This window comes from Vespula pensylvanica, chromosome 24 (assembly GCF_014466175.1).
Source record: "Vespula pensylvanica isolate Volc-1 chromosome 24, ASM1446617v1, whole genome shotgun sequence".
Taxonomy (NCBI): Eukaryota; Metazoa; Arthropoda; class Insecta; order Hymenoptera; family Vespidae; genus Vespula; species Vespula pensylvanica.
The window spans coordinates 1,982,870-2,006,241 of NC_057708.1; the positions used below are offsets into that span (position 1 = coordinate 1,982,870).

At 31.2% G+C, this 23,372-nt stretch overlaps 4 protein-coding genes across 8 annotated transcripts; all 4 read right to left on the reverse strand.

Moving 5' to 3' along the window:
• Positions 1 to 254: 254 nt before the first annotated feature.
• On the reverse strand, positions 255 to 4,681 carry LOC122636996 (presenilin-1). 5 transcript variants are annotated; one of them, XM_043828772.1, is made up of 9 exons: positions 4,256 to 4,316; positions 4,065 to 4,171; positions 3,763 to 4,001; positions 3,470 to 3,679; positions 3,179 to 3,399; positions 2,793 to 3,086; positions 2,492 to 2,733; positions 2,229 to 2,399; positions 255 to 750 (listed from the first exon to the last, which is right to left on the reverse strand). In XM_043828772.1, exons 1-8 carry the CDS (start codon positions 4,299 to 4,301, stop codon positions 2,244 to 2,246), a joined length of 1,515 nt encoding a protein of 504 aa, XP_043684707.1. In that variant the 5' UTR covers positions 4,302 to 4,316; the 3' UTR covers positions 255 to 750; positions 2,229 to 2,243. The 5 variants fall into 5 exon arrangements, with proteins under 5 accessions (XP_043684707.1, XP_043684708.1, XP_043684710.1 ...); XM_043828773.1 differs by lacking the exons at positions 255 to 750; positions 4,256 to 4,316 and adding an exon at positions 4,532 to 4,681 and having other exon boundaries at positions 2,182 to 2,399; positions 4,065 to 4,217; XM_043828775.1 differs by lacking the exons at positions 255 to 750; positions 4,256 to 4,316 and adding an exon at positions 4,532 to 4,655 and having other exon boundaries at positions 2,182 to 2,399.
• A 287-nt stretch (positions 4,682 to 4,968) lies between these two features.
• Positions 4,969 to 12,770, reverse strand: LOC122636992 (fibril-forming collagen alpha chain-like). The gene is made up of 24 exons (XM_043828757.1): positions 12,147 to 12,770; positions 11,364 to 11,411; positions 11,147 to 11,292; positions 10,906 to 10,971; positions 10,652 to 10,765; positions 10,452 to 10,581; positions 10,230 to 10,354; positions 9,924 to 10,130; positions 9,750 to 9,848; positions 9,555 to 9,663; positions 9,295 to 9,482; positions 9,000 to 9,216; positions 8,835 to 8,923; positions 8,432 to 8,755; positions 7,746 to 8,349; positions 7,540 to 7,673; positions 7,208 to 7,477; positions 6,912 to 7,127; positions 6,739 to 6,828; positions 6,274 to 6,655; positions 5,918 to 6,136; positions 5,656 to 5,825; positions 5,372 to 5,593; positions 4,969 to 5,275 (listed from the first exon to the last, which is right to left on the reverse strand). The coding sequence occupies exons 1-24, from the start codon at positions 12,340 to 12,342 to the stop codon at positions 5,129 to 5,131; spliced, it is 4,512 nt and encodes a 1,503-aa protein (XP_043684692.1). The 5' UTR covers positions 12,343 to 12,770; the 3' UTR covers positions 4,969 to 5,128.
• A 2,476-nt stretch (positions 12,771 to 15,246) lies between these two features.
• LOC122637064 (structural maintenance of chromosomes protein 1A) lies at positions 15,247 to 20,986 on the reverse strand. Its single transcript, XM_043828929.1, has 20 exons — positions 20,771 to 20,986; positions 20,559 to 20,679; positions 20,358 to 20,457; positions 20,072 to 20,250; positions 19,845 to 19,983; positions 19,304 to 19,768; positions 18,795 to 19,223; positions 18,495 to 18,706; positions 18,249 to 18,417; positions 18,047 to 18,169; positions 17,841 to 17,972; positions 17,693 to 17,758; positions 17,430 to 17,587; positions 17,241 to 17,338; positions 16,840 to 17,144; positions 16,490 to 16,765; positions 16,227 to 16,406; positions 15,937 to 16,115; positions 15,624 to 15,801; positions 15,247 to 15,352 (listed from the first exon to the last, which is right to left on the reverse strand). The coding sequence occupies exons 1-20, from the start codon at positions 20,880 to 20,882 to the stop codon at positions 15,284 to 15,286; spliced, it is 3,690 nt and encodes a 1,229-aa protein (XP_043684864.1). The 5' UTR covers positions 20,883 to 20,986; the 3' UTR covers positions 15,247 to 15,283.
• A 125-nt stretch (positions 20,987 to 21,111) lies between these two features.
• On the reverse strand, positions 21,112 to 22,826 carry LOC122637073 (peroxiredoxin-5, mitochondrial). Its single transcript, XM_043828945.1, has 4 exons — positions 22,532 to 22,826; positions 22,000 to 22,134; positions 21,793 to 21,924; positions 21,112 to 21,686 (listed from the first exon to the last, which is right to left on the reverse strand). Exons 1-4 carry the CDS (start codon positions 22,631 to 22,633, stop codon positions 21,495 to 21,497), a joined length of 561 nt encoding a protein of 186 aa, XP_043684880.1. The 5' UTR covers positions 22,634 to 22,826; the 3' UTR covers positions 21,112 to 21,494.
• Positions 22,827 to 23,372: the final 546 nt, after the last annotated feature.

Genomic DNA, 23,372 nt, shown 5'->3' on the forward strand with positions numbered 1-23,372 from the left:
GCCCATCTTGTACATCTTTTATGATATATATATATATATATATATGTGTGTGTGTATATATATATATGTATTCAGTGATCGCGGAAATGCAAATATTAATGCGTGTAATTGTTATTTAGATATTGCTCTCTGCTATCGTTTAGAAAAGAAAAAGTGATTAAGAGAGAGAGAGAGAGAGAGAGAGAGAGAGAGAGAAAACACAAAAGAAAAAAAGTTAAATGGTGTTTCTGGGTGGCATAAAAAAGAGAGTTAAATATTTTACAGTACACACGTACAATATATATTATTAGAGTGATATATTTATGTTGTTATTTATAATACTTATTGCTACACTATCTTCTCTATGGACGATTTTCAAGAATTTCATTGAAAACACTTATATGAATCTCATTTTGTTTCGCTAATGTAGTTATATAAAAAGAAAAAAAAAGAAAAAAAAATTCGATTTACATCTCGCTATTATCATTTTCTTTTTCTTCTTCTTTACTCGATCATGACTGATAATTACTGACTGAGAATTGTATTAATTCAATAATTTCCTTTGCGCAGATATAATATCGTTAAGTTATTTTATTTAATTACTAACATTAAATATTTTATTATTACCACAGAAGTATCGTCATATCGTTCTATTAATAATTTACACTTGTTTGCGCAGATCTAATATCTTTCGATTATTTTATTATCGTTGTGTTCGGAGTGTGCAAGGATATCATCATATCGCTCTGTTCAAGTTCTTCCGAAAGATCACTTAGATTATAAAAAAAAAAAAAAAAATAATAATAATAATAATAATAAAATAAAATAAAAATTAAAATTAAAATTAAAAAAAAAAATAAAGAAATATATATATGTATATGCATATTACGTTTCGTGGAAAAAAGAAAGAGTTATGTGATGAGTTAATACGAATTAAGATTGAACAAAAATAATCGTTGCATAATGCTTGTCAATGGACCTGACATTTCTATTAAACTACTCCAAAATAATCGGCTGCTTTTTTGAGAGAAAGAGAAATAACTTACGTACATATAAGCATATAGAAAATAAAAATACAAAGAATTAAAAAAAAAAAAGAAAGAAAGAAAGAACGTTCTTGGGGTGAAAATAACAATGCCACAAAATGATATTATCAGCTTTTGTAATATAATATTCGTGGCTTTTTCATGTGGCTATAAAGATCTCAGATTTGCTCTTTTTTTCTTTTTTATTATTGATCCTTCACATTTCACGCGATATGAAAATGATGCATTTATATAAAAAAAAAAAAAAAGAAAAAAAGAAAAAGAAAAAAGATGAACAAAAAAAAAACAAACAAAAAGAGAAAATAAAAAAGAAAAAAATACACATTCCTTAAAATTGTCATACTTTAATATATATATATTTTCTTTTTTAAATTAGCAATATATATATATATATATATATAGTCATTGTCTCTGATGCATAATTGTTTCATGGCAGTGTATATAAAATGAACTTCAAACCCCAAGTTATAACTTTCAACCTAAATTAGTTGAAAAGACTAGATCAACTTATTGGAATGAACAATTATACCTCAAAAGTTTAATACGACTTCCGACACACATACTTATCGCGTTCACTTTTTTTATACCTGATCTTCGTGATCTGCGCTACGTTTAAGAAAGAAAAAAGTACAATAAATTGTCATATAGCTTGCTCTAACGATTTGAAAAATATGTTAAAGTAGACATCTTTGAAACGACCAAAATGTTATATCAAATATTGTACAATAAGTAGTTAAATTGAAATTAATTGTATATAAAATATCTACAAACGAATCTATTGCTTTTCTTCTTTTTGTTTTTTTTTTCATTTTGTATTGTTAAATACCTAATCGATAATTCTCTCTTTCTTTGTGTGGAATAGACTTGATATATTTTCCATAACAGATTCATAATTATTTAAAAATACGTAATTCTCTTTCATTATTTTCTCCATTACTTTTTTTATATTTTCTCACATTCTCTTTCTCTGTGTGTATATATATATATATGTGTGTGTGTGTGTGTAAGTGATGTATAAACATACGTATATCTTTATCTTTGTACAATTTTGAAAATTTACACGTATGTATTCTGAAGGAATATGAAAAATGACAAGACTGAACATAAGAAATGATTATAAAAACATAGCGGGGAAAAAAAAGAAAAAGTTGACAAATTGGTACTATTATTTATATAATAAATTAGAATAAAATAGAATCATACTTATCAGACATAGAATTAAATGAAGACTTGCACGCTGGCTAAATTATCTGCGAATGGTGCTACGATAACCCTTGTAGCAAAGTAGAATGTTAAACCAAAAGAAATGGAGATTGGTAATGCAGGTAATGCTTTCTTGAATATCGCCAAAAGTAGCAGTGTCAAGCAGAGTCCCTAAAAATATATTAGTATTTTCATAAAGACATTACTGATTATAAATAAAAAAATATGTATGTGTGTGTGTATATATATGTATATAAACATACTATGAGTATGGCGACAAAGCATGCTAAAGTTGTATTCCAATCGCCATAACTTGATGCTTTTCCAACAAGTACGCTATAAAATATGAAATCACCAAGGCCCAATTTGACACCACGTTCCTCTTGAACAATAGGGACTTGCTGAGCCTGTGTTTCCGCAGGAAGATTTTGAGGTAGTCTAGAATCGTCTGTCGATGGTACCGCATTTTCAAGCACTTCTTGAGCACGTCTCGCACTACGATCCCCTATGTAGAAGAGATACAATTATAGAATAACTTTCATACATATACTTCGGTGTAATTACCATGCGTTTCTATCCATTCGAGTGTGAAACCACCTTCTTCTGCATCTCCTGATGCAGGATTATTTTGCTCATCCGTTCCTGTGTCAGAAGGCACAGTTGTTTCTTGATCCGTAGAATCTGCTGTTGCTGTCATTGTCGTTGCTTGTACATATCCAGCATAAGTCACGGTGTTTACAAACGTATACAAAATCGTTGAAGAGTATATGAGAGCTGGGAAAATCGATTCGTTTCTTTCTTGTGCCGTTTCCACTAAAATTCTTAATGGTCCTTTTGGTGATAAAACAGCTATCAAATCTGAAATAAATAAGCACGCATGTAAAATATATTACGTTATTTTTTCTTTTCGAACAATAATACAATAATAGAATTAACATAATAAACCTTACCCCAAATACTTATTACAGCTAAAACTGCCCATACTGTCCATTCGGGTAAATACTTAATAAAAACAAGAGCCATCAAAGCAGAAATGAATATTAAATAAGCTTGTTGAAGTTGCAAGGGACCTTGCCAATGAATACATATCATTCCAACCATCCCAAAATTCCATAAAACTATTCCTAATGTAAATAGATCCATTGGAATGTTATATGTTTTTAGAACTTGCCTATAACAAATGAAGAAGTTTAGGAAATAATATTTGTGATAGTAAATATATCTTTATAATCGATACTTACTCGCAATAAAGCACAGAAAACATTGATAGCAATAATAAGGAACTTATAATTAACCATAAGTGTATTGCTTTGTAAAATTTATATTTATATAAGATAATAAGTATCACGGTCATGCATACTATGATACTTATGAGTATTAAAGAATTGGCAAATGCCTGCCAAACTTTTGTACTTGTATCAGGGCTATCTTCATGAAATGGAGTGTAAACTCTGTAAAATAGAGATTAAATCCAATGATTCTTCAAGAAGAATTAATATTAAAATGTAATTATAAATAATTTTATATCGCTTACAGGTACATTCCTTTACTCGTGTAAAAAGTCACAGAACTGATTGTAGTCACTACTACTAGCATACAAAGAGAAACAGGTACAAACAGTTTAATGACATGTGCCGCTCCATATTTTAATTCTTCTTCTTCATTATATCTAAAATGTCTTCGTCGTGAAGAGCTACAAGCAAATACAGATGTACCGTACTCTCTTAAATTCGTTGCAGATCTTGTTTCTACCTGAGGAACTCCAATTCCTGACTAAGAATCAAAATCAGTTAAGTATAAATTAAGAAAATAATCTATAGAAATTTTAAGAATTACCTGTTCATTTTCTACTCTTAATCGTCTCTTTCGCCGTTCATTGACCAAACTTAGGTCATCTGAACGAGACTCTGCAACGTGACCGTCCATCAGGCTCGTGTACTCGTCTGCCGAATCGTAATCACTCTCAGACATTCATCAAAATTTATTAGTCTAAACAAATATAAATAAAAACTTATAATTGATACTACTTTTATTTGTATAATAGTTTCCTTGTTTTTTTATGACTTTATGCATTCGTTGTACTGAAAAAGTTCAAAAATTCTAGGAATAAATCACTAATGCTCCAAAATAAAAATAAGAATAAAAATAAAAATAAAAATACAAAATATTCTTCGAAATAAAAATATTTTTCTCGATATAACTAAACTTCAAGAAGAAATTTGATGGAACAGTCAATGAGGATATATGATGCGTTTTAATTTACACCTACTTTATATAACTAATAATTAATAATGTCGTCTTACGTTTCTCTTTTAATATTATCACTTTATCAGCAAATTTTTTCTTCGATAGTAACGTTAATACTCAAAAGTATACTCATCCACAAGCACTCGTTGATTTTTTTTTTTTTTTTTTTTTAATTTTTTTATTGACACGATACAGATATAAGAAACTTAAGCAACGATGACAATGGCTGACGTTAACAGTGAACTACAACAACGCCTCTGTTGATTAGATTACGAACTACTTGCTATACTTGCTTACGACAAAGTTTATTAATTTACGATCAATAATTTTAAAGGAATGAAAAAAGTCCTTGAAATTTTGAATTATCCATATGACAAGAATATTAATAAATTTTAAAGTAAAGAAAAAAAGATGGCCACATACCTTTGTAAATAATTTTGATAATGAAAATCCTAAAAGATCTATGTCTCTTAAGCTATCATATTTGTTGCAAGTTCACAACAAGTTGTTGTATGTTGTATAATACAAAAGATCACGATTCAATATTATTTTAATAAAAACATAGTTTATAAATGTAAAAATTATACGGAAGACATATACGTTCCTATTAAGTATCTTAATGTGCTTATAGTAGATAATAAATTTTGATCCTTTTATTGATAACAAGCTGGTCCTACTTCGATAGAGAAAATCTGATCAGGTAGTCCAATGTCTCGCAGAGCTACGTCTATTATAGGAAGTCTTACTGGTTTATCCGAGTTGTATGAAACAATAGTTTGACTCCAATGATCAGGACGTAACTATATAAATTAATAAAATTAATTAATTAATTAAATATATGTATACATATATATAGAACTGTTTGGTAAAGTTAATTATTAAAAACTAATACGTACTCTGCATTCATCTACAATCATATCATATCGCAAACGTTGATTACCACGTGGCATTATTTCAACATCGTTCCAAGCAAGAAGTTTCATACTTCTTCTATAACTCTTTCGTTCAGAATCAAAATATGCAACACTATTTTTGCAATGATAAGTTATATTCTGTTGGGCATGTTTTGAAAGCAATTGCAAGAAACTTATTTGATTGCTGTCTGCTTTATACATGATCTGTTAATAATAATAATATTTAACGTGTACGACGTATAATGATTAATAATGAAATATATTACCTTTGCATCTCCTATTTCACTCAACCAAACTTCTTGCTGTTCACCGATGTAATTAATCTCTCCTGTACGAGATGGATTTGGTAAAATACACGTTGCATGTTTCTCAGAGTCGCAATAAACTAAGATCGCATCTCGTGCGTCACCTTCGTTTGGATCAATCCAATATTCCCCTAAAAAATATATATATTCTTGTAAAATATATCTCTTTGTGTATATGTGTTTATACATATATACATATATCCCTAATGCAAAATTAAGTTACCAGATGTTTTTTCTGGATAGGCAACAAACAAATCTCTACAAGTTTTAGCTGGCGAATTTTTCTGTCCATCCGGTTTAATTAATTTTTGGAACGACGATTTTAATTGCTCATAAGCCTTCAATACGAGACTTTTACGTTCCTCTTCCGTAATTTCTTTACCAAAAAATCTTGCTGGCTCATCGCCTACTAATGGATCGGGTCCTTTTGTTTGGCTTTGTCCTAAATAACAACGTAAAATCAATTGTTACATATTAACACTTTATTGTTTTTCATTTAAACAATTTTTATTATTTTTACATATTAGATAGGATAATAGGAAAAGATTGAGTTTTATATTGAAAGTAAATATGTGATACCTAAGAAAGCTGCCAACGAGGCAGCATCATATCCTAATCCAAGTTCTCCAGGAGGTCCAGGTGGTCCTGGTGGACCAGGTGGACCTGGTAATCCATGTCGACCTTCTTCTCCAGGAGGTCCTCTTGGTCCTGGATTACCAGTAAGTCCAATCAAGCCAGGATTTCCATCTCTACCAGGATTTCCTCTAACACCAGGTTCTCCCTCTTTTCCTGGTAAACCAGGCGCTCCTGGAATACCTTTATCTCCAGGAATTCCTGGCGATCCAGGTAAACCTTGTAATCCATTGAATCCACGATGTCCTTTAGCACCTTTCGCACCTTCATCGCCACGTTCACCCTTTGCACCTTGTATACCTACTGGACCAGGCTTTCCTCTAGCACCCTACGATAATTATTTATTAATACAATTTTTTTCTAACTTTACATCTGATCGATAAAATTTTATATTGAAGATATAAAATATACCTGTGGTCCTTCTACACCTTGTGGTCCCATTTCTCCTTTTGGACCACGTTCTCCGATAGGACCAGATAATCCAGCCTTACCCGGAGGTCCCTATATATTAATATACCATAGAAAGTAATTTACGCGTTTAGAAACTTTGATAAATAAATTGATGAAGTTGGATTAGAACTTACAGGTATACCAGGAGGCCCAGATGGTCCTTCTACTCCAATAGCACCTGGTGGTCCTTTGTCACCAGGTCGACCACTTATTCCAGGTGGACCTGGTTTACCAGAAGGTCCTTCGGGACCTTGTTCCCCAATAGGACCAGGAGGTCCAACAGGACCTATCAATCCTGGGGGTCCAGGCGGTCCCTCTACTCCTGGCTTTCCTGGTAAGCCTGTTTCACCCTAACAAAATATAATAATATAATTGCATGCCAGTGAATATAATGAAATGAATATAAATGTTATTGAAATAATTTTCTTACAGTAGCTCCGCGTATTCCTCTAGCACCTACTAATCCCGATGGACCAGGAAGTCCTGGCAAACCTCGTTCTCCTGGTAAACCTTGCGGTCCTTGTGATCCTATCAGACCTGGTGGACCTTGTGCTCCACTTTCACCTTTATTTCCGTCTGCACCAGGAATGCCAGGATTTCCTATAGAACCAGGATTCCCTGGTCTTCCCGTATCTCCAGCATTACCTTTAATACCAGGCAGTCCAGGTGGACCTGCAGGACCAGCTATGCCAGGCAATCCCTATAATAAAATTCTAATTAATATCTATATTTATATGGCAAAAATAAAAAACAAAAACTCACGGGTTGTCCGGTTATGCCTGCTGGTCCAGGAGAGCCTATAGAACCTACTTCTCCTCTAGGACCAGGTTCTCCTCGTATTCCTTTTGCACCAGTTAGACCCGTCAAACCTGGTGGTCCTACTTCACCTGGACTACCTGTTAATAAATACTGATGAATAATACACGTCTCATTTATGGTATAATATTTGATATAAAATGTTTTATTACCAGCTAATCCTGGATTCCCTTGATCTCCTTTCGAACCTGGATAACCACGATCTCCTTTCAAGCCTGGAAGTCCAATAAGTCCTTGCTGCCCTGGAAATCCTTGCAATCCCTGTAGACCTTGAGGTCCTCTTTCTCCTTGCGCACCTGGAGCTCCTGTCTCACCTGGCGGACCTGGCAAACCTGTATCTCCTCTTTCAGCTGGCTCTCCAGGAAGTCCTGGAAGACCTACTTGACCTTGCGGGCCCCGTTCTCCAATACGACCCGGCGGTCCTTCCGGTCCAACTGGACCCATCATTCCTCTTTCACCTTTCTGTCCAGATTCTCCAGGGAAGCCACGTATTCCAGGTAAACCCACCAATCCTGGTGGACCAGGATGTCCCATATCTCCTTTAAGCCCAGGAGATCCAGGAGGCCCGTCGACACCTTGAATGCCTGGTTCTCCTCTAGCTCCTGCCAATCCTGGTGCTCCAATTAATCCCCTTTCACCGGGAAAACCACGCTCGCCTCTATTTCCAGCAGAACCCGTGGGACCAGGAGGTCCTTGAACACCCACTTCACCATCTTTACCTGGTATTCCAGGATTGCCAGAAATTCCAGGAATACCCTAGGAAAAATAACATGTGTTTATTATTATTTCGATTAGATTGATTATATCAACAATTATACTGTTATATTGTGACATTAACCTGAAAACCTCTAGGCCCAGTTAATCCCTGAGGTCCTCTTTCTCCAGCACTGCCAGGTGGTCCTGGTGGTCCTTGTAATCCTGGAGAACCTTCTTTACCTGCGTCACCTCTAGGTCCAGGTGGTCCAGGATTACCAGGTTCACCATCTTTGCCAGCTTCGCCTGGAAAACCTTTCTCTCCTGGTGGACCTAATGATCCAGGTAAACCTTGTGGTCCTTGCGGACCTTGTTCGCCAGGTTTTCCATCTGCACCTTGAATTCCACGTTCCCCTACATTACCTGGTTTACCAGGTGAACCAGGACGGCCTGTTATACCACGTATACCCTGTTACATTAAAAATATGATCTCTCTGTTTCATATAAATCTGCTTTTTCATTATATGTATATATGTTCATGTACATACCTGTATTCCGGGAGATCCCGGACGACCTGGATCTCCCATTGTTCCTTTCGAACCTATTGGACCTGTGGGTCCACGATCACCAGGTTGACCTAAAATAAATATGTTAATAATATCAATGTTAAATCAGTTGTGTCTTATAAATAAATATTATGTTGAATAATAAACCTTTAGGACCCATAGGACCATCGGATCCGGGCAAGCCACGTATTCCTGGCGTGCCGCGTTCACCAGGTGATCCAGGTGCTCCTATCGGGCCATGTAATCCTCTTTTTCCTCTTTTCCCTTCGGGACCAGGTGGTCCTGGAAAACCACGTGGACCAGGTGCTCCTTGTTCTCCTTTTGTTCCAGCGTCACCTTTAAAACCTCTTTCACCAGGCAATCCCTAAATATTTTTTTTTACAATATAAAAATATATACGATCAATTAAATGTATTTATAATAAATAAGCAAGTTTTCTTACAGGCATTCCCTTAGCTCCTGATAAACCAGGATTACCTGGTATACCAGGCTGTCCACGTGATCCAGGGAAGCCAGGTAAACCAACTGAACCAGGTGTTCCTGGACTTCCTTTTTCACCAGATATCCCATCTTTTCCTTGTAAACCTTGCGGACCAGATTCTCCAGGCTGTCCTGGACGTCCTGCTTCGCCTGTTTAAAAGTAAAATATAAAATGTGAATAAAAAAGAAATTCTATTAAAGTAAATGAAAAATCGTACATACCACGTGGACCTTGTAAGCCTTGACTTCCTTTTGGACCTTGAGCTCCTTGATCTCCTTTAACTCCAGGATTACCTGGGAACCCAGGTGGACCGGGTTTACCTAAAGCACCCTGTAATATTGTATAGATTAAATCATATAGAATAAGTGCTTTATATATTTCAATTTATATTAAAGAATTTATTACAGATTACTTACAGGTTGTCCTGGTGGTCCAGGAAGACCATTGATTCCTCTTATTCCAGGTGGACCTGATAATCCCTCTCTGCCTCTTTCTCCGCGTGGACCAACAGGACCCTGAATATATGTACATACATTTAATATTATCCTACATATTAAAATATTATTCTCATTATATTGTTTGATACTTACCACTGGTCCTATAGGTCCCATCGGACCAGGTGCTCCTGCAGATCCTTTTTCTCCAGATATACCTTGTTCACCTTTAGCACCATCTAATCCTGGAAAGCCACGATGTCCTTTTACACCTGGTAGACCAGGCATTCCAGAAAGTCCTCTTGGACCTACTGGTCCTGGTGATCCCGGTGGACCTATTTCTCCATTCTCACCACCTTCACCCTAAATACATTAATATATATATACATATACATAAATTGAATTATGACTCGCTTAAAATTACTTTTTCAAAATAACTTTAATAAGTAATATTCCACTTACATCTCTTCCTGGCAATCCTGGCAAACCTCGTGGACCAGGAGCTCCTGGTGCACCTGGTAATCCAGGTTCTCCAGGTTCTCCACGAAGACCTTGGAAACCTTGTGGACCAGGTGAACCTGCTGGTCCTATAAAAATAAAAGAAAAATATATATACTTATTATAATATTAAACAAAGATTTATATACAAAAAATTGAATATATGTGAATATAATTCTTTATTACCTGCAGGTCCTCGGGGACCAACAGGACCTACGTTTGTTTGAAGATAATACTCCGGCCTGAATGCAGCATCCGTTGGACCTTTATCTTCACTCGCTTGAGATAGAGCAAGTTGTTGATAATACAGTGACACCTTCAAAACGATATCAATCATCATCTCTTCCACAAACTAATTTCAATAATATTAAATACGATTATGTTACATCAGGTAGAGGTCCAGGTGGTCCAGGTGGTCCTGGAATTCCAGGAGTTCCCGGTTGTCCAGGAAAGCCTGCGTCACCCGGTCTTCCACTATCGCCTGGACGTCCAGGTTGTCCCTATCGTTAAAATCCGTCTTAAAAAATATCGTTAAATAAGAATTTCACATTCTGATATTAAAAATATCTTTGAAAAATAAACTACACATATATATATATATATATTATATTTTGAAATTAATATCCATTAAATTACTCACACGTGGTCCAGGTATTGCCACTGAACTTATATGATTACTTTCTCCGGGTATAATTTCCGTCGCTAACTATCAATATAATAATAATCATTATATATATTTATAATAATTAATATATTTTAATATTTAACATATATATTTGTAATAATTAAATATATTTATTATAATTTTTCATCGATAATTATTACGTTAGAAGATTATTGTTTTTAGTGATCCGTTTTAAAAATCATCTCTTTCTTCTTACTTGATTATGATTATTATAGGTTTCAACCGTAGAATGCAATTCTTCTTGGTCGAAGAATCGTGTTGTTGTTTGGGGTGCAGATAAATCGGTAGGTAGTTCTGATCTAAACGGTGACAAGGTCGGATCGATTGTTTCTTTTCTACGTTCTGCAATTTAGAAAATGAATTTTATCTCGTCTTGTTTGATCGATTGAAAAATTCGTTGAAAAATTATTTACCTGAATTATTGGTATTTGTTGGGGGGATAGATGAAGACGACGATGTTTCTGAATATAATCAAATGTGACATTAAAATCAAAAGATAAATAATTTTACTATTAAACAATAAATAATTTACCTTTAATTAAAAAAAAAAAAAAAAAAAGAAAGAAAGGAAGAAAAGAAAAGAAAAGAAGATAAACATTAAAAAAAAATGTTTACTCTCCGAGAATTAGTTATCAGTTTCCTCGACTTAAATAATAGTATTGTTATATATAAGAGATCTAAACGGAAATTATATTAAATTACGTACGAATTAATGGAAGAGAATGAAAAAAATATTAATTGCGTTTTATTAATTAATTCGAACGATTAATTAATTGTTTTATACGAGGCGTTAACGAGTGCGATATCCTATTTAAAGACTTCCGGTAATGATGAGACTTCAATATCCGCTTTGAGATAATTTTTTTTTTTATTTCTTCTTCATTTATTTTAAATAATATACAATGGTAAGTATGAATGCATATGTATAAAGATAGAAAAAATTGTTATAATTATAATGACAACCGTGATGATAATAAATTGAGAAAGGATCAGTTATAGATCAAGTTTTTTTTTTTTTTTTCTTTTTTTTTTGGCAATCGTACTACAATTAACATAATTTAAAAATATTTGAATGAAATAAAATAAAAAAAAAAAAAAAAAAAAGAAAGAAAGAGAAAAAGAAAAAGAAAAATGTTTAGCCTAATTCAACTGTCTCTTTAAATTCTATTAAATTCCATCCCTCTAAAATAACTCACCATTTTTATCCTCATAGTCCTCATAATTATCATAGTAATCGTACTCGCTGTAGTCACTGTTAACTGGTTGCTGAGATTGGACTTGTCTAAGTCGATGTTTTCTCTGTCTCGTTTTAACCGAATATACTTGGGGTAGTAAGAATAAAAATTGTAAAATCAAAAGGCCAGCGGCCAAATCGAGGTACCCTCGTCTCATCGAGGTGTCCTCTTTTATCGTTGGTGATATCAAAGAAGTACAAGAATAATAGGTAGAATAAAAATAAAAAGAAAAAGAAAATAGATGAAGAAGAAAAAGAAGAAGGAGAAAAAGAAGAAGAAGAAGAAGAAGAAGAAGAAGAAGAAGAAGAAAGAAGAACTCGTTCGAGATCCTAGAGTAGAGACTCTCGGCTCTGTTACGATGCTGATGGCGAACTAGACTCGAGACAGCCGTGTTGTCTCACATATCTATTTAGCAGATGCTCTCGGTAACTCAAGGGAGGTCATCATCCTCTAGTTTACAAGACGCAAGACGGTGTAACTCATACCGCCTTCTTCTTCCGCATCCCCCGATCTCGTTCCTACATTTTAGCTCTCTTTATTACCACTTCTCTTCCTTCTTCTACTCTCATTTGGTATATATATATATATATATATAGAGAGAGAGAAAAAAAAATAATACGTTCGAACGTTTAATTACGATCAATGATAAGAGGGTAGAAAACGACGTGGATGAAATTGTAATGGGTTTGACAATACGATCACTTCAATCAGATCTTGGAAATCCTCGTTTCTTCTTGATACGTCTCGTTGAATTTTTACTATTTTTTTTTTTTTTTTTTTCTTCTTTTTCCTAATAAAAATATCATCTCGCACGTACGTCGTAATTAATATCAATGTGATTTGTTTTCGTTAAGAACATCGTCTCTTTTTTTTAAACGTTTACTACTCGTTTATAAATCCAACTTAATCCCTTAAAATTAATACTTGTTTTTTTCTCTTCGAATAAATAAGCAATAATTCTTCTTATTCTTCTTTCTTTTTTTTTTTTTTTTTTTTTTTTTGTTGTTGTTCATTGGAAGTCGCTTCAGAGTTTAATTCTAAATAGGGTAAATGCACTTTTATTTGCCAGATGATGACTTCATACGTCCTTGCTTTAAATGCGGGTTCCAATCCAGAGCTAACTATAAGTAAGCCAAGTATGACCTACTTTGTGTCTTACGTTCTTCCTCATTTTTATTAGCCGATGACATCTACAGTCCCGATACACTAAGAGAACGCCATTTCCACTTAATAACTTTATTAAATGACAATCATCGTTTTGGCCGCATTCCACCAAGCACGATCTTACTTTATACAAGACGATAACCGTAATAAACCACATTGACTTCTGTGTTCCTATTTTGCTTAGTTATAAACCCTTATAGCATAAATCAGAGTTGTTACACCGTCTTTCTAATAACGCAATTGTGTAACTAAGAGACAATCGTCGCAACATACATACTCTTTTATTACTTTTCCATGAAAGAATCTCAATAAATTTTCTTTTAAAAGCTTTTGGTTATTTTCCATGATCTAATGATGTTCATTGTAATAATATTACTTTTTAATCCATTGTAGGATTTCTTGATATCATTTTTAACGATTATTCGATCAATTAATCCCATTTTTTTTTATTTTTATCTTCAACTCCATTTTGTTATATTCATTATTAATATTACTATTGTATTCCTATTATTTAAATTATAATATTTCCATTATAAATATATACATATATATATATATATATATATATATGTATATATATATATATATATATACATATACACACGTGTATGCATAAAATTTATTCAATCAAGTATTGCATTTTTTATTTTTATCTTCTGCCCCTTAGATCGACTATTATTAAATTTTCCTAGAAAAAAAAGATAGAAAAAACATTTGTAATTAATGACTTTATACTTCAACGTTTATGTTAATAATGTGTCATCTTACGAGCGTACTGCATCAGAGATTGCTTGCGAGATGGCTGCATCAGATGTGCCCTGATGGAAAACACAGATCTTATCGGTCTAATTATTACCGATCTTACATCACAAGTTTGTTGTTTTAGTAATTATATCTAAAACACCCATCCACCCATTCACATACACATAAATACTTTCTTCTAGTATATTGATATTATTAAAAGTACATCATTATTATACAATTATATTACACAATACTCGATTCGTTTGTTTTGATATAATCAATTTATTTGCCAAAAAAAAAATTCAAACTTATACATACACTATATGAGATGTTCTCATCTCATCTTTCTTTTTCTTTCTTTTTTTCTTTTTCTCTCTGCTTATATTTGAATATTTTATAATTTGATAACACGTTCGCGCTGATATCAATACCAACAAAATAATGTCATATATTATTTGTACTCAATACTGAATCAAATAGAGAAACACACTTATATTATTGTTTTACGAAAGTTATATCATATATCATATAAAAGAAAAAAAAAAAAAAAAAAAAGAAAAAGAAACCAACAAAATAGGTCATTAAAAATAGAACATATTTATAAAAAATCTAACTTTTCATCAATGAGCATGAAGATATAATACAATGAATTGTAACAATTTTACCTTCTTTCTTTTCTTTTCTTTTCTTTTCTTTCTTTCTTTCTTTCTTTTTTTTTTTTTTTTGTTCATATACAACCCATCACCTTATTTCTTTTTCCGAGTTAGAAATTATAAATTATTGCCTTATGTGAAACACGTCATCCGCACGCGTTAAAGTTGTAAAAAAATATTATCGTGATAGGATACCTAAGAAATTTAGTTCGGTTATCCTCAAATATTAATGCGTTACAATCAAAGTTTGATTAAATCTGCATTATAAATTTATCTTACTTCAACGAAATGATATTAATCTTCATGATTTCTTTAAAGATATCATGATTCCTAATCTATAAATTCCTAGTCATATTCACACCGTCTACATATATGTATAATATTTTTAATCGAATATGTGTTACCTTATAAAATATTGTTATATTAAATAAAATCGTAGTATGTGAAAAAAAGAAAAAAAAAAAAAAAAATAGAAAACAAAAAAAAAAAGAGAATAAGATCTGGTCTATATAAAAAAAAAAAAAAAAATCTTGGAGTCTAATTAATATGCGTAGGAAACGTTGTTAAATCGAGAGTTAAAACTTTACTTTCCAAACATTCTCCAACCTGAAATAAAAAGTACAAAATGAAATATGAGATATTTAAAAAAATTTTTATGTTTGTTTATTAATGTTCTTTTTTCTATATTTTATTTTATACTAGACTACTATATAGCTTAGAAAGATTACTATATAATCTTTGCAGGGAATGTAATATACAATTTGTAACATTTATATATATAATGTATATAAATATATATATATATATATATATATATATATATCATGTAAATAAATAAATAAATATTGTTAATTACGGAATTGTAATAAAAACTTACATCTGGACAGATTCCTATAAGCGCATCTGCATGCGAATAAAATTCTTCTTTCAACGATATAACAATAGTTTGAAGAGAGCTAGTTTTATCCCGAATGTAACTCGCTACTTTTCCGATATTAGTGTTATCTAACGCTGCATCGATTTCATCCAAAACGAAGAAAGGTGCTGGCTGAAAGCTAGTAAAAAAAAAAAAAAAAAAAAAGGATGGAAAAAAAAATATAAAAAAAATAAAAAATAAAAAAATAAAAATAAAAGATTTATCCAAATTCATAAGTACTCTCATACTTGTAATAAAATATTAATAAGTTTACCTATGAATTGCAAATAACAAAGCCAATGCAGCTACAGTTTTCTCTCCTCCGGAAAGATTAGACATTGGTTGAAATCGTTTACCAGGTGCCACGCAATTATAATTAATTCCATCGAGATAAGGCTCTTCTGGATTTTCCGGTCCAAGAAACGCTTGAGCCGATTGATTTTTTGCTAAACTCTGTAATGATTTTAATTCAGAGATCATTTAATAAATTCAACAATTCAATTATACATATGTATACATATATATATATATATATTTTTTTTTTAATTTTAAATATTAACAAACCTTATAAATAGGATCTATTTCGTTAGCTACATGTTCAAAACACGCCATGAATCTATCATGTCGTTCTTTTTTTACTTTCTCAAATTGAGTTTTTGCCTTCTTTGCTTTTTTACGTGATTGTTCAAATTCCTCGTTTGTTTCTTGTAACTTTTCCTTTGCAAGATACAATTTTTGTATAGCCTAAAAATATATAAACATGTATAAATATATATATATATATATTTTTTTTTTATTTAATTATACTATATCTTTGTATGTGTTACCTTCATATTTGGCGCTTGTATTCGTTGAATTGTACTTTGTAAATCAGTAATTGTCCTTGTTAATTTGTCTGTAGTTTTTTTTGTATCCTCTTCTTCAATATCTTTCAAATTTTCAGGTAAAAGAGCATAATCAATAGTGATTCGTCTTTCACGTTCATATTGTTGCTGTGTACTTAAAGATGAATCAGTAACGGTGTCACTGGCATTAGTTGTACTAGCTTCTCCGGCAATGTCCTCCATATTTCCATGAAGCATTGGAATTGCTATATCTTCCATCTTAATAAGTTCAATAAATATATAAAAAATTATTAGAAATCAATATTATTTTTCAAATAATTACGATTACGAACCTTGCACTGCATTAGAATAGCATGACGTTCTGCTTTTTTTTGTTCTATTTTTGCTTCAATAGAATTCAATTGCTTTTGGGCTGATTGAATATCCTTAGCAATAGTACCCACTTCGCGTCGAGCTTTACCTATTTCATCCTCTTTCTGATCGACTTCCATTTTCTTAGCATTGCGTGCAGATTTAAGTTGTTCCATTTGTGTTTCATCGTGATCTATTTCAGCTTTTTGATTAGACTCAGTTTGTCTTGCAGATTCTAATTTATCTTCGGCATCCTGTACAGCACGTTCCCATCTCAGAACATTACCTGAATTATATTAAATATATATTAATTTTCATATTAATTATATTTACATTAAAAATATTTTCTTTTTTTTTCTCATATTACAAAATAAATCCATACTTTCTGTATCACGTTGTTTCTCAAAATCCAATTGATTATATATACGATTACATTGATTCTCAAATTCCATTCGTTTCTTCGCCCTTTCCTGTTGCGATCTATTATAAATAAAATGTTATAACATTATTTAATTGCGAATAAAGTATATATATATATCATAATATTGTATTTATATGTATATATAAAAACCTTAATTCTCTTTCTTCATACTGACGTATGTTAGAAACACCAATTTGTTCGCAAAAGCTTGCAAATACGTCATCTTCAACATTATTCATTTTTTCTTTAATATTTTGTATTTCTTGATCTCTTTCAGCCATTGTCTTTTCAATTGCAGCTATTGTAGGCTGTGTAATGAAATAAATAAATAAATAAATATATATATATATCTGTAATATTATTTATTAAAAAAAAATTAATAAAAAAAAAATTAATGTAGGATTTGTACTTACACCAAACATATTTAAATCACTTTGCAAACTTTCCAATTCAGATTCGTGTTCAGCAATTTGTTTTTTCTATAAAACAAAAATTATGTAATAATTAAAAATAAAAGATTATAATTACAAATATTTAAGTATTAAATGTACTAATACATACAGTCGCTGTTAAATCACTTTTGTTGTATTTTAAGCGAGTTTCAAGGCCACGAATTTGGGATTCAACAGTATTTAATTCGGATTCTTTGCGAGACTTCTTTAATGATTCTCTGAGTTCTTCTGTTAATTTTTCCTATAATAAAATGTACACATAAGATCTAATAACATTTTATATTATATATAAATACTGATAAAATGCAACAATACCTTTTGTGCCTTCAACTGCGACATCTGCTTCTCATCCCATCTCTTTGCTTTTTTAGCTAAGTCGAGACTACCACCAGAAATGATTCCAGCTTTTTGATAAAATGTTCCATCTAATGCAACGCACTACAAATAAATCGGAAATTTTATTTATATCATTATATCATACAAAAAGTATGTCTATGTAAAACGTATAAATACTTACATCATATCTGGCCTTTTTATCCATTTCATAAGCAACTTTATTAGCATCTTCAGGAGTTTCACAAACAAGAGCATTATTTGTAGCAAATAATACAGCTCTATCGATATCCTTAGGTGAAAAATGTAATACATCATACAACAGTTTCACATTTTTAGGTTCCTGAATATTGCTAAAAGTATTAATGTTCTATATTAAATTATTGTTTGTAATATTGAAAATAAATTTAATAGAAAATTCCAAATTTACCGAAGTCGTTCCTTCAACGGTTTAGCTTGAATATAATCAAGTGGTAAAAACGTCTCTGGTTCCAAATATTGTTCTTTGAGATACTGAATACATTGTCTGGCAGTTTTTTCAGTATCTACAACAATAGCTTCCATATATTTACCAAGAACCTTTGTAATGGCAACATTGTAACGTTTATGGATCGGCTCGCACATATTATACATTCGGTCATACTGCAAAGGTCACAAAAATTAGACTTCCATGAGTATCATTCACTTGAATATAATACAAAAAAAAAAAAAAAAAAGAATATTTTCATACCACTCCAGGAAATAAACGTTTAAAGTTTTCTACAATTTCGGTCTTTTTCTTAGTTCTAGACACTTCGTGTTTGTCAACCTTTGCATCACCTAATTGTTCCGAAATACTCTCTAATTCTCTTTGCAAATTTTGTATTTTATCCTTAGATGTACCGACATCCGATTGTAAATCAGCTCTAAGCTTCTTTTGATCTTCCAATGCAGCTTCAGAGGTTCGAATGTGTTCTTCTAATTTTTCTACTCTTTTTAAAGCCTCATCACGCATATGACCTTTTTGCTTATGTTTATTCTCTATTTCAGTTTTCTTTCTACCCTCATTATCGAGTCTATCTTGATCAGATTTCTGTTCTCGATTAATGGAATCAAGAAGTTGTAAATATCTTGCGGATTGCTTGCCTGCTTCTTCTTTCAAACGATTATATTCGCGAACCTAAAAATATCAATACGTTTTTTTTTTGTTTTCTTGAAGTTGTTATATTATTAATTTTTTTTTATTTGTATAATAAATACCTGTTCGTCTTCAAGCTGCACATCCCTTCCCTGTAGCTGCGACTGTCCAGCTATACTTGCTTCGTAAGCAGCTTTAGCTTCTTCGACTTGTCGAAGTTCTTCTTGGAGTTCATGTATATCTTTCTTATGAGCTTCGTCGGCGATACGTGCCTGAGCCAAAGATTTTCTAGCCGATTCCACTTTCTTCTGCATATGTGCTACGCGTTCTTTTGCTTTGATAAATGTAGGTCTCTTCTTTGTAATTTCTACTTCCACTTCTCTAATATCTTGTTCTATTTTTGCAAGATCGCGGCCCAATTTGCCAGCTTCTTTTTTCTTTTCTTTCAGTAATTCCTCCGCCTTCTCTTTCTTCTTTTCGATTTTCTCTATCTCATGTTGTTTCTTTTTCTGTGCTACTTCCAAATTTTCAATGCTTTTTTCATTATGAAAAAGGCGAAATAATTGCAATTCGACTTGTTTTTCTATCTAAAATTATAGATTCAATAAAGAAATAAAGATGATAGATAATATTTAACGAAGAACATACGATACAACGACGTACATATTCCTCCTTAAGACGTTGGTATTTTTCTGCTTCTTCCTTTTCTAACTTAGCCTCTTTTCTTTCTGCAGCAATGCCTTTCTTTTTTTGATATGAAAATTGGGTTTCTTCTTCGGCTTTCAACATTTCTGTTCGCAATCTAAGATGTATAGACTTATATGATTATACTATGTACGCAAAGAAATCGAAAATATAATAAATAACGATTAACGTAATAATACACTTACCTTTCGTACTCTGCCTTTAAAGCACCAGAATTACTAATTTCTTCAAATAGTGCAGTTCGTTCCTTTGGGTTTTTCATAGCTATTGATTCAACGGCACCTTGAAACACTAAAAAGTTTTTAGCTTTTACATTAATTCCTAATTGTTCCAATTCATTGAGATAAACTTGACTTGTGACGACCTATTATAAACAGAAAATAACAAATCAAAATTCTATGTTCTAATCAAGTAAGAATGATTTCTGTTAAGCATTTTTCTATTTAATTTATCACTATTGAGATTTCTCACATTATTATTAATTCTATGTTCCGAAGATGACCCTTGAACAGAACGCATGAAACTCTTCTCATTACCGTCTTCCAACTCAAATACTGCCGTTACCGATGCGCTATAACATAAACATGCAACTAACTATTGTAACAATGAAAAAATATATATCTATATATATATATAATAAATGTTATTGTAAATTGTTGAAGAAAATAATACCTTCGTGCTACGGGCATTCCAATTGAAGCTCCATGAATAAGTTCGCTAAATCTTTTAACGCGTAAACTGCTAGTCTTTTCTCCCATAACAAAACTAATGGCGTCCATAAAATTAGATTTACCTTAAAGTCAACAGAAAGTATTAAAAATTGTCGTACAGCTGATGTATTGTCATACATTATAAAAATGTTGATATACAAAATTATAACCTACCGGATCCATTTGGTCCGACAACTGCAGTAAACGACTTTAATGGACCAATAATAAGCTTTCCTTTATACGATTTAAAGTTTTCTACTTCAATATGTTTTAAAAACGCAGGCATTTTAAAAATTATTAAAATAAATTACATGTAATATCAAAAGAGTTCAATTGGCGCCACAAAATGTTCAACACAAGCGAACATTGTTCGTCAATCTGAATCAGTCCTGCCAACTTATTAGAATAATGGGACGATAATGTTTGATATTTACATAGAAACGTTATAAAGATATAGTAATCATATTCAAATTATATAAATTATAGATTCTTCCGTGTAATGATAATAATTAAGGTAATTAGAATGCGATTTATTTCTATCATATATTATTTTAATACATATAATTAAATCAATGTGCAACATAATGTCAATTAAATAATATGAATCAGTTTTATTATCCTTAATATACTTGTTGACCTATTGACCAAGAAATTCTCAGAACTTTCATTGATCTTAAACTGTCGATATTCACAGATAATATACATTCTATTATCCATAAATAATGTACGTTTTGTATAAAACTTATTTTATGAAATTTTTTCAAATAAATATATAATAGAAAATTTTATACATAATAACAGACGTATCTATGATAAATTAATAATAAGTGTGGAAAAAGACAACCGGTGAAGCTAGTAAAAATATTACTATATAAGAATAAAAGAAACTTTTCACATTTTAAAGTTTAATATGTTCAGCTAACGAACAAGAAAGTCCTGTATTATCTGGCTCGACGTTAAGTTCTTTTACAACGCCATCCTCGACAACCATAGAATAGCGTTTGCTTCGTTTTCCACCTAAGACTGGTAAATCAACTGAGAGTTCTAAAGCGTCTGCAAAGGCACCATCAGGATCTGCTAGCATTCGTACCTATGGATTAGAAAAGAATGAATTACGTATTTAAACGTATACACATATAAATAATTTATAAATAAATATAAAAAGCAAAGATAATTAAATCCAAAAAATCAAGTACCTTTCCTGATGTGCCTTGTTCCTTACCCCAGGCAGCCATAACAAAAGCATCGTTTACACTGACGCAATAAATATCATTGATTCCCTTACTTTTTAATTCATTAGCTTTTTGAACAAAACCAGGCAAATGTGTCTAGATAAATGAATAAAATTTATATAAGATGACGAATATAAAAAGAGAAAATTCATAAAGATATAAAAAATATACCTTAGAACAACCAGGAGTGAAAGCACCAGGTACAGCGAAAACAATAATTTTTTTTCCAGCACTAAGTTTGGCTAGATTTACTTTATTTGCCGGAGTATCTTCGAAAAGATCAACAGAGGGTAACTTGCTACCAACCTAAATATTAATAATAAATAATGTAATAAATATTTTACTATCAACAATAACGTTATTGAATAAACGAACAATACTAAATGACTGATGTTAAAACAAACATTATTCTTTTTATCTGAAATTTAAATCTCTAACATGTATCAAATTTGATGAAACTCGTCAATAATTGATTAATTAATTAATTAATTAATTAATTAAAAAATGCCGATAAATGTATTTCATTTGAATAATAAAAATTAAAAAATAATAAAAGTCAAAAAAAGAAAGAAAATTAAATGAAATTTTTTAGTAGTTAGAAAAATCTTATGTCGAATGTCAATTATTTTACAATTTTATATTCCATTTCTCTAACACTCTTTATTTCTGTAATTATCGAATGAAATTTAATAGATTAACTTACAGCGATAACCATGTTTTGCAATGATAAGTGAAAATTTCGAACGAGAGAACCTAGCGATGACTTCCCGTGAACGGTAATGGCACGATTTACGAATTGATTCATCTGTTTAAATTAATATGAACACCCGTTGGCAAAATATCACCCAGTATATCAAGATACGTATTTATCGCTCACGTCAAAAGAACGATATCTTACAAAAACACTTGACTTCTCTAATAGAAGCCGGTACAAAATGGATATGTTCTATTGCGCAATGTCCTATTATATAAACATATCCAAATATTCATGAAAAAAAAATAAAAAAAATTAACAAATGATTTCTTTTATCATTCGTTTTATTTACGTAGTAATGATGAAATATATATATATATACATACATACATATATATATATACCAACTTATTGATATTCAATTTTTTCCTTAAGTTTACGATATTCGTTTTAAACTAAGAATTATTTATTATAAAGCCAACTACACAATCTCGTATGTACGTATATTTTACAAAGATGGTGAACTTTGTTATTGTACGAATAACGAACATTACTCCAACTAATATTACTCGAAAAATATAATTTTTGTTTTATTTTATTTTATTTTTCGTAAATTAACTACTGTGTTATCAAAAGACAACGATAAAAAAACATTGACATAAGGGTTTAAGTTTACCGTCAGCGCGGGAAATCTATTTAAATTGTTTTTTAATAACCAATTAATTGAAAACATTATTTTGGAGACAAACGAATACTGAGTTACAAAGAAAAATTTTATAAAAATTAAGGAAGATGAACTTAAAGTATATATATTCAAAAACCTACTATACAAAGTTATTGAAGTACAGAT

Coding starts and splice junctions, on each gene's coding strand:
- LOC122637073 (XM_043828945.1), bottom strand. CDS start 22,633: ATGAATCAATTCGTAAATCGTGCCATTACCGTTCACGGGAAGTCATCG. Junction 22,135..22,531: donor TGCAAAACATGGTTATCGCT/GTAAGTTAATCT, acceptor ATTAATATTTAG/GTTGGTAGCAAGTTACCCTC. Junction 21,925..21,999: donor TCACTCCTGGTTGTTCTAAG/GTATATTTTTTA, acceptor TCATTTATCTAG/ACACATTTGCCTGGTTTTGT.
- LOC122637064 (XM_043828929.1), bottom strand. CDS start 20,882: ATGCCTGCGTTTTTAAAACATATTGAAGTAGAAAACTTTAAATCGTAT. Junction 20,458..20,558: donor GGAATGCCCGTAGCACGAAG/GTATTATTTTCT, acceptor TTTATGTTATAG/CGCATCGGTAACGGCAGTAT. Junction 17,973..18,046: donor CGCAGTTGAAGGCACAAAAG/GTATTGTTGCAT, acceptor ATTTTATTATAG/GAAAAATTAACAGAAGAACT.
- LOC122636996 (XM_043828772.1), bottom strand. CDS start 4,301: ATGCATAAAGTCATAAAAAAACAAGGAAACTATTATACAAATAAAA. Junction 4,002..4,064: donor TAAGAGTAGAAAATGAACAG/GTAATTCTTAAA, acceptor TTTGATTCTTAG/TCAGGAATTGGAGTTCCTCA. Junction 3,680..3,762: donor ACGAGTAAAGGAATGTACCT/GTAAGCGATATA, acceptor TCTATTTTACAG/AGTTTACACTCCATTTCATG.
- LOC122636992 (XM_043828757.1), bottom strand. CDS start 12,342: ATGAGACGAGGGTACCTCGATTTGGCCGCTGGCCTTTTGATTTTACAA. Junction 11,412..12,146: donor GGACTATGAGGATAAAAATG/GTGAGTTATTTT, acceptor GATTATATTCAG/AAACATCGTCGTCTTCATCT. Junction 9,849..9,923: donor TGGGACCTATAGGACCAGTG/GTAAGTATCAAA, acceptor ACATATATTCAG/GGTCCTGTTGGTCCACGCGG.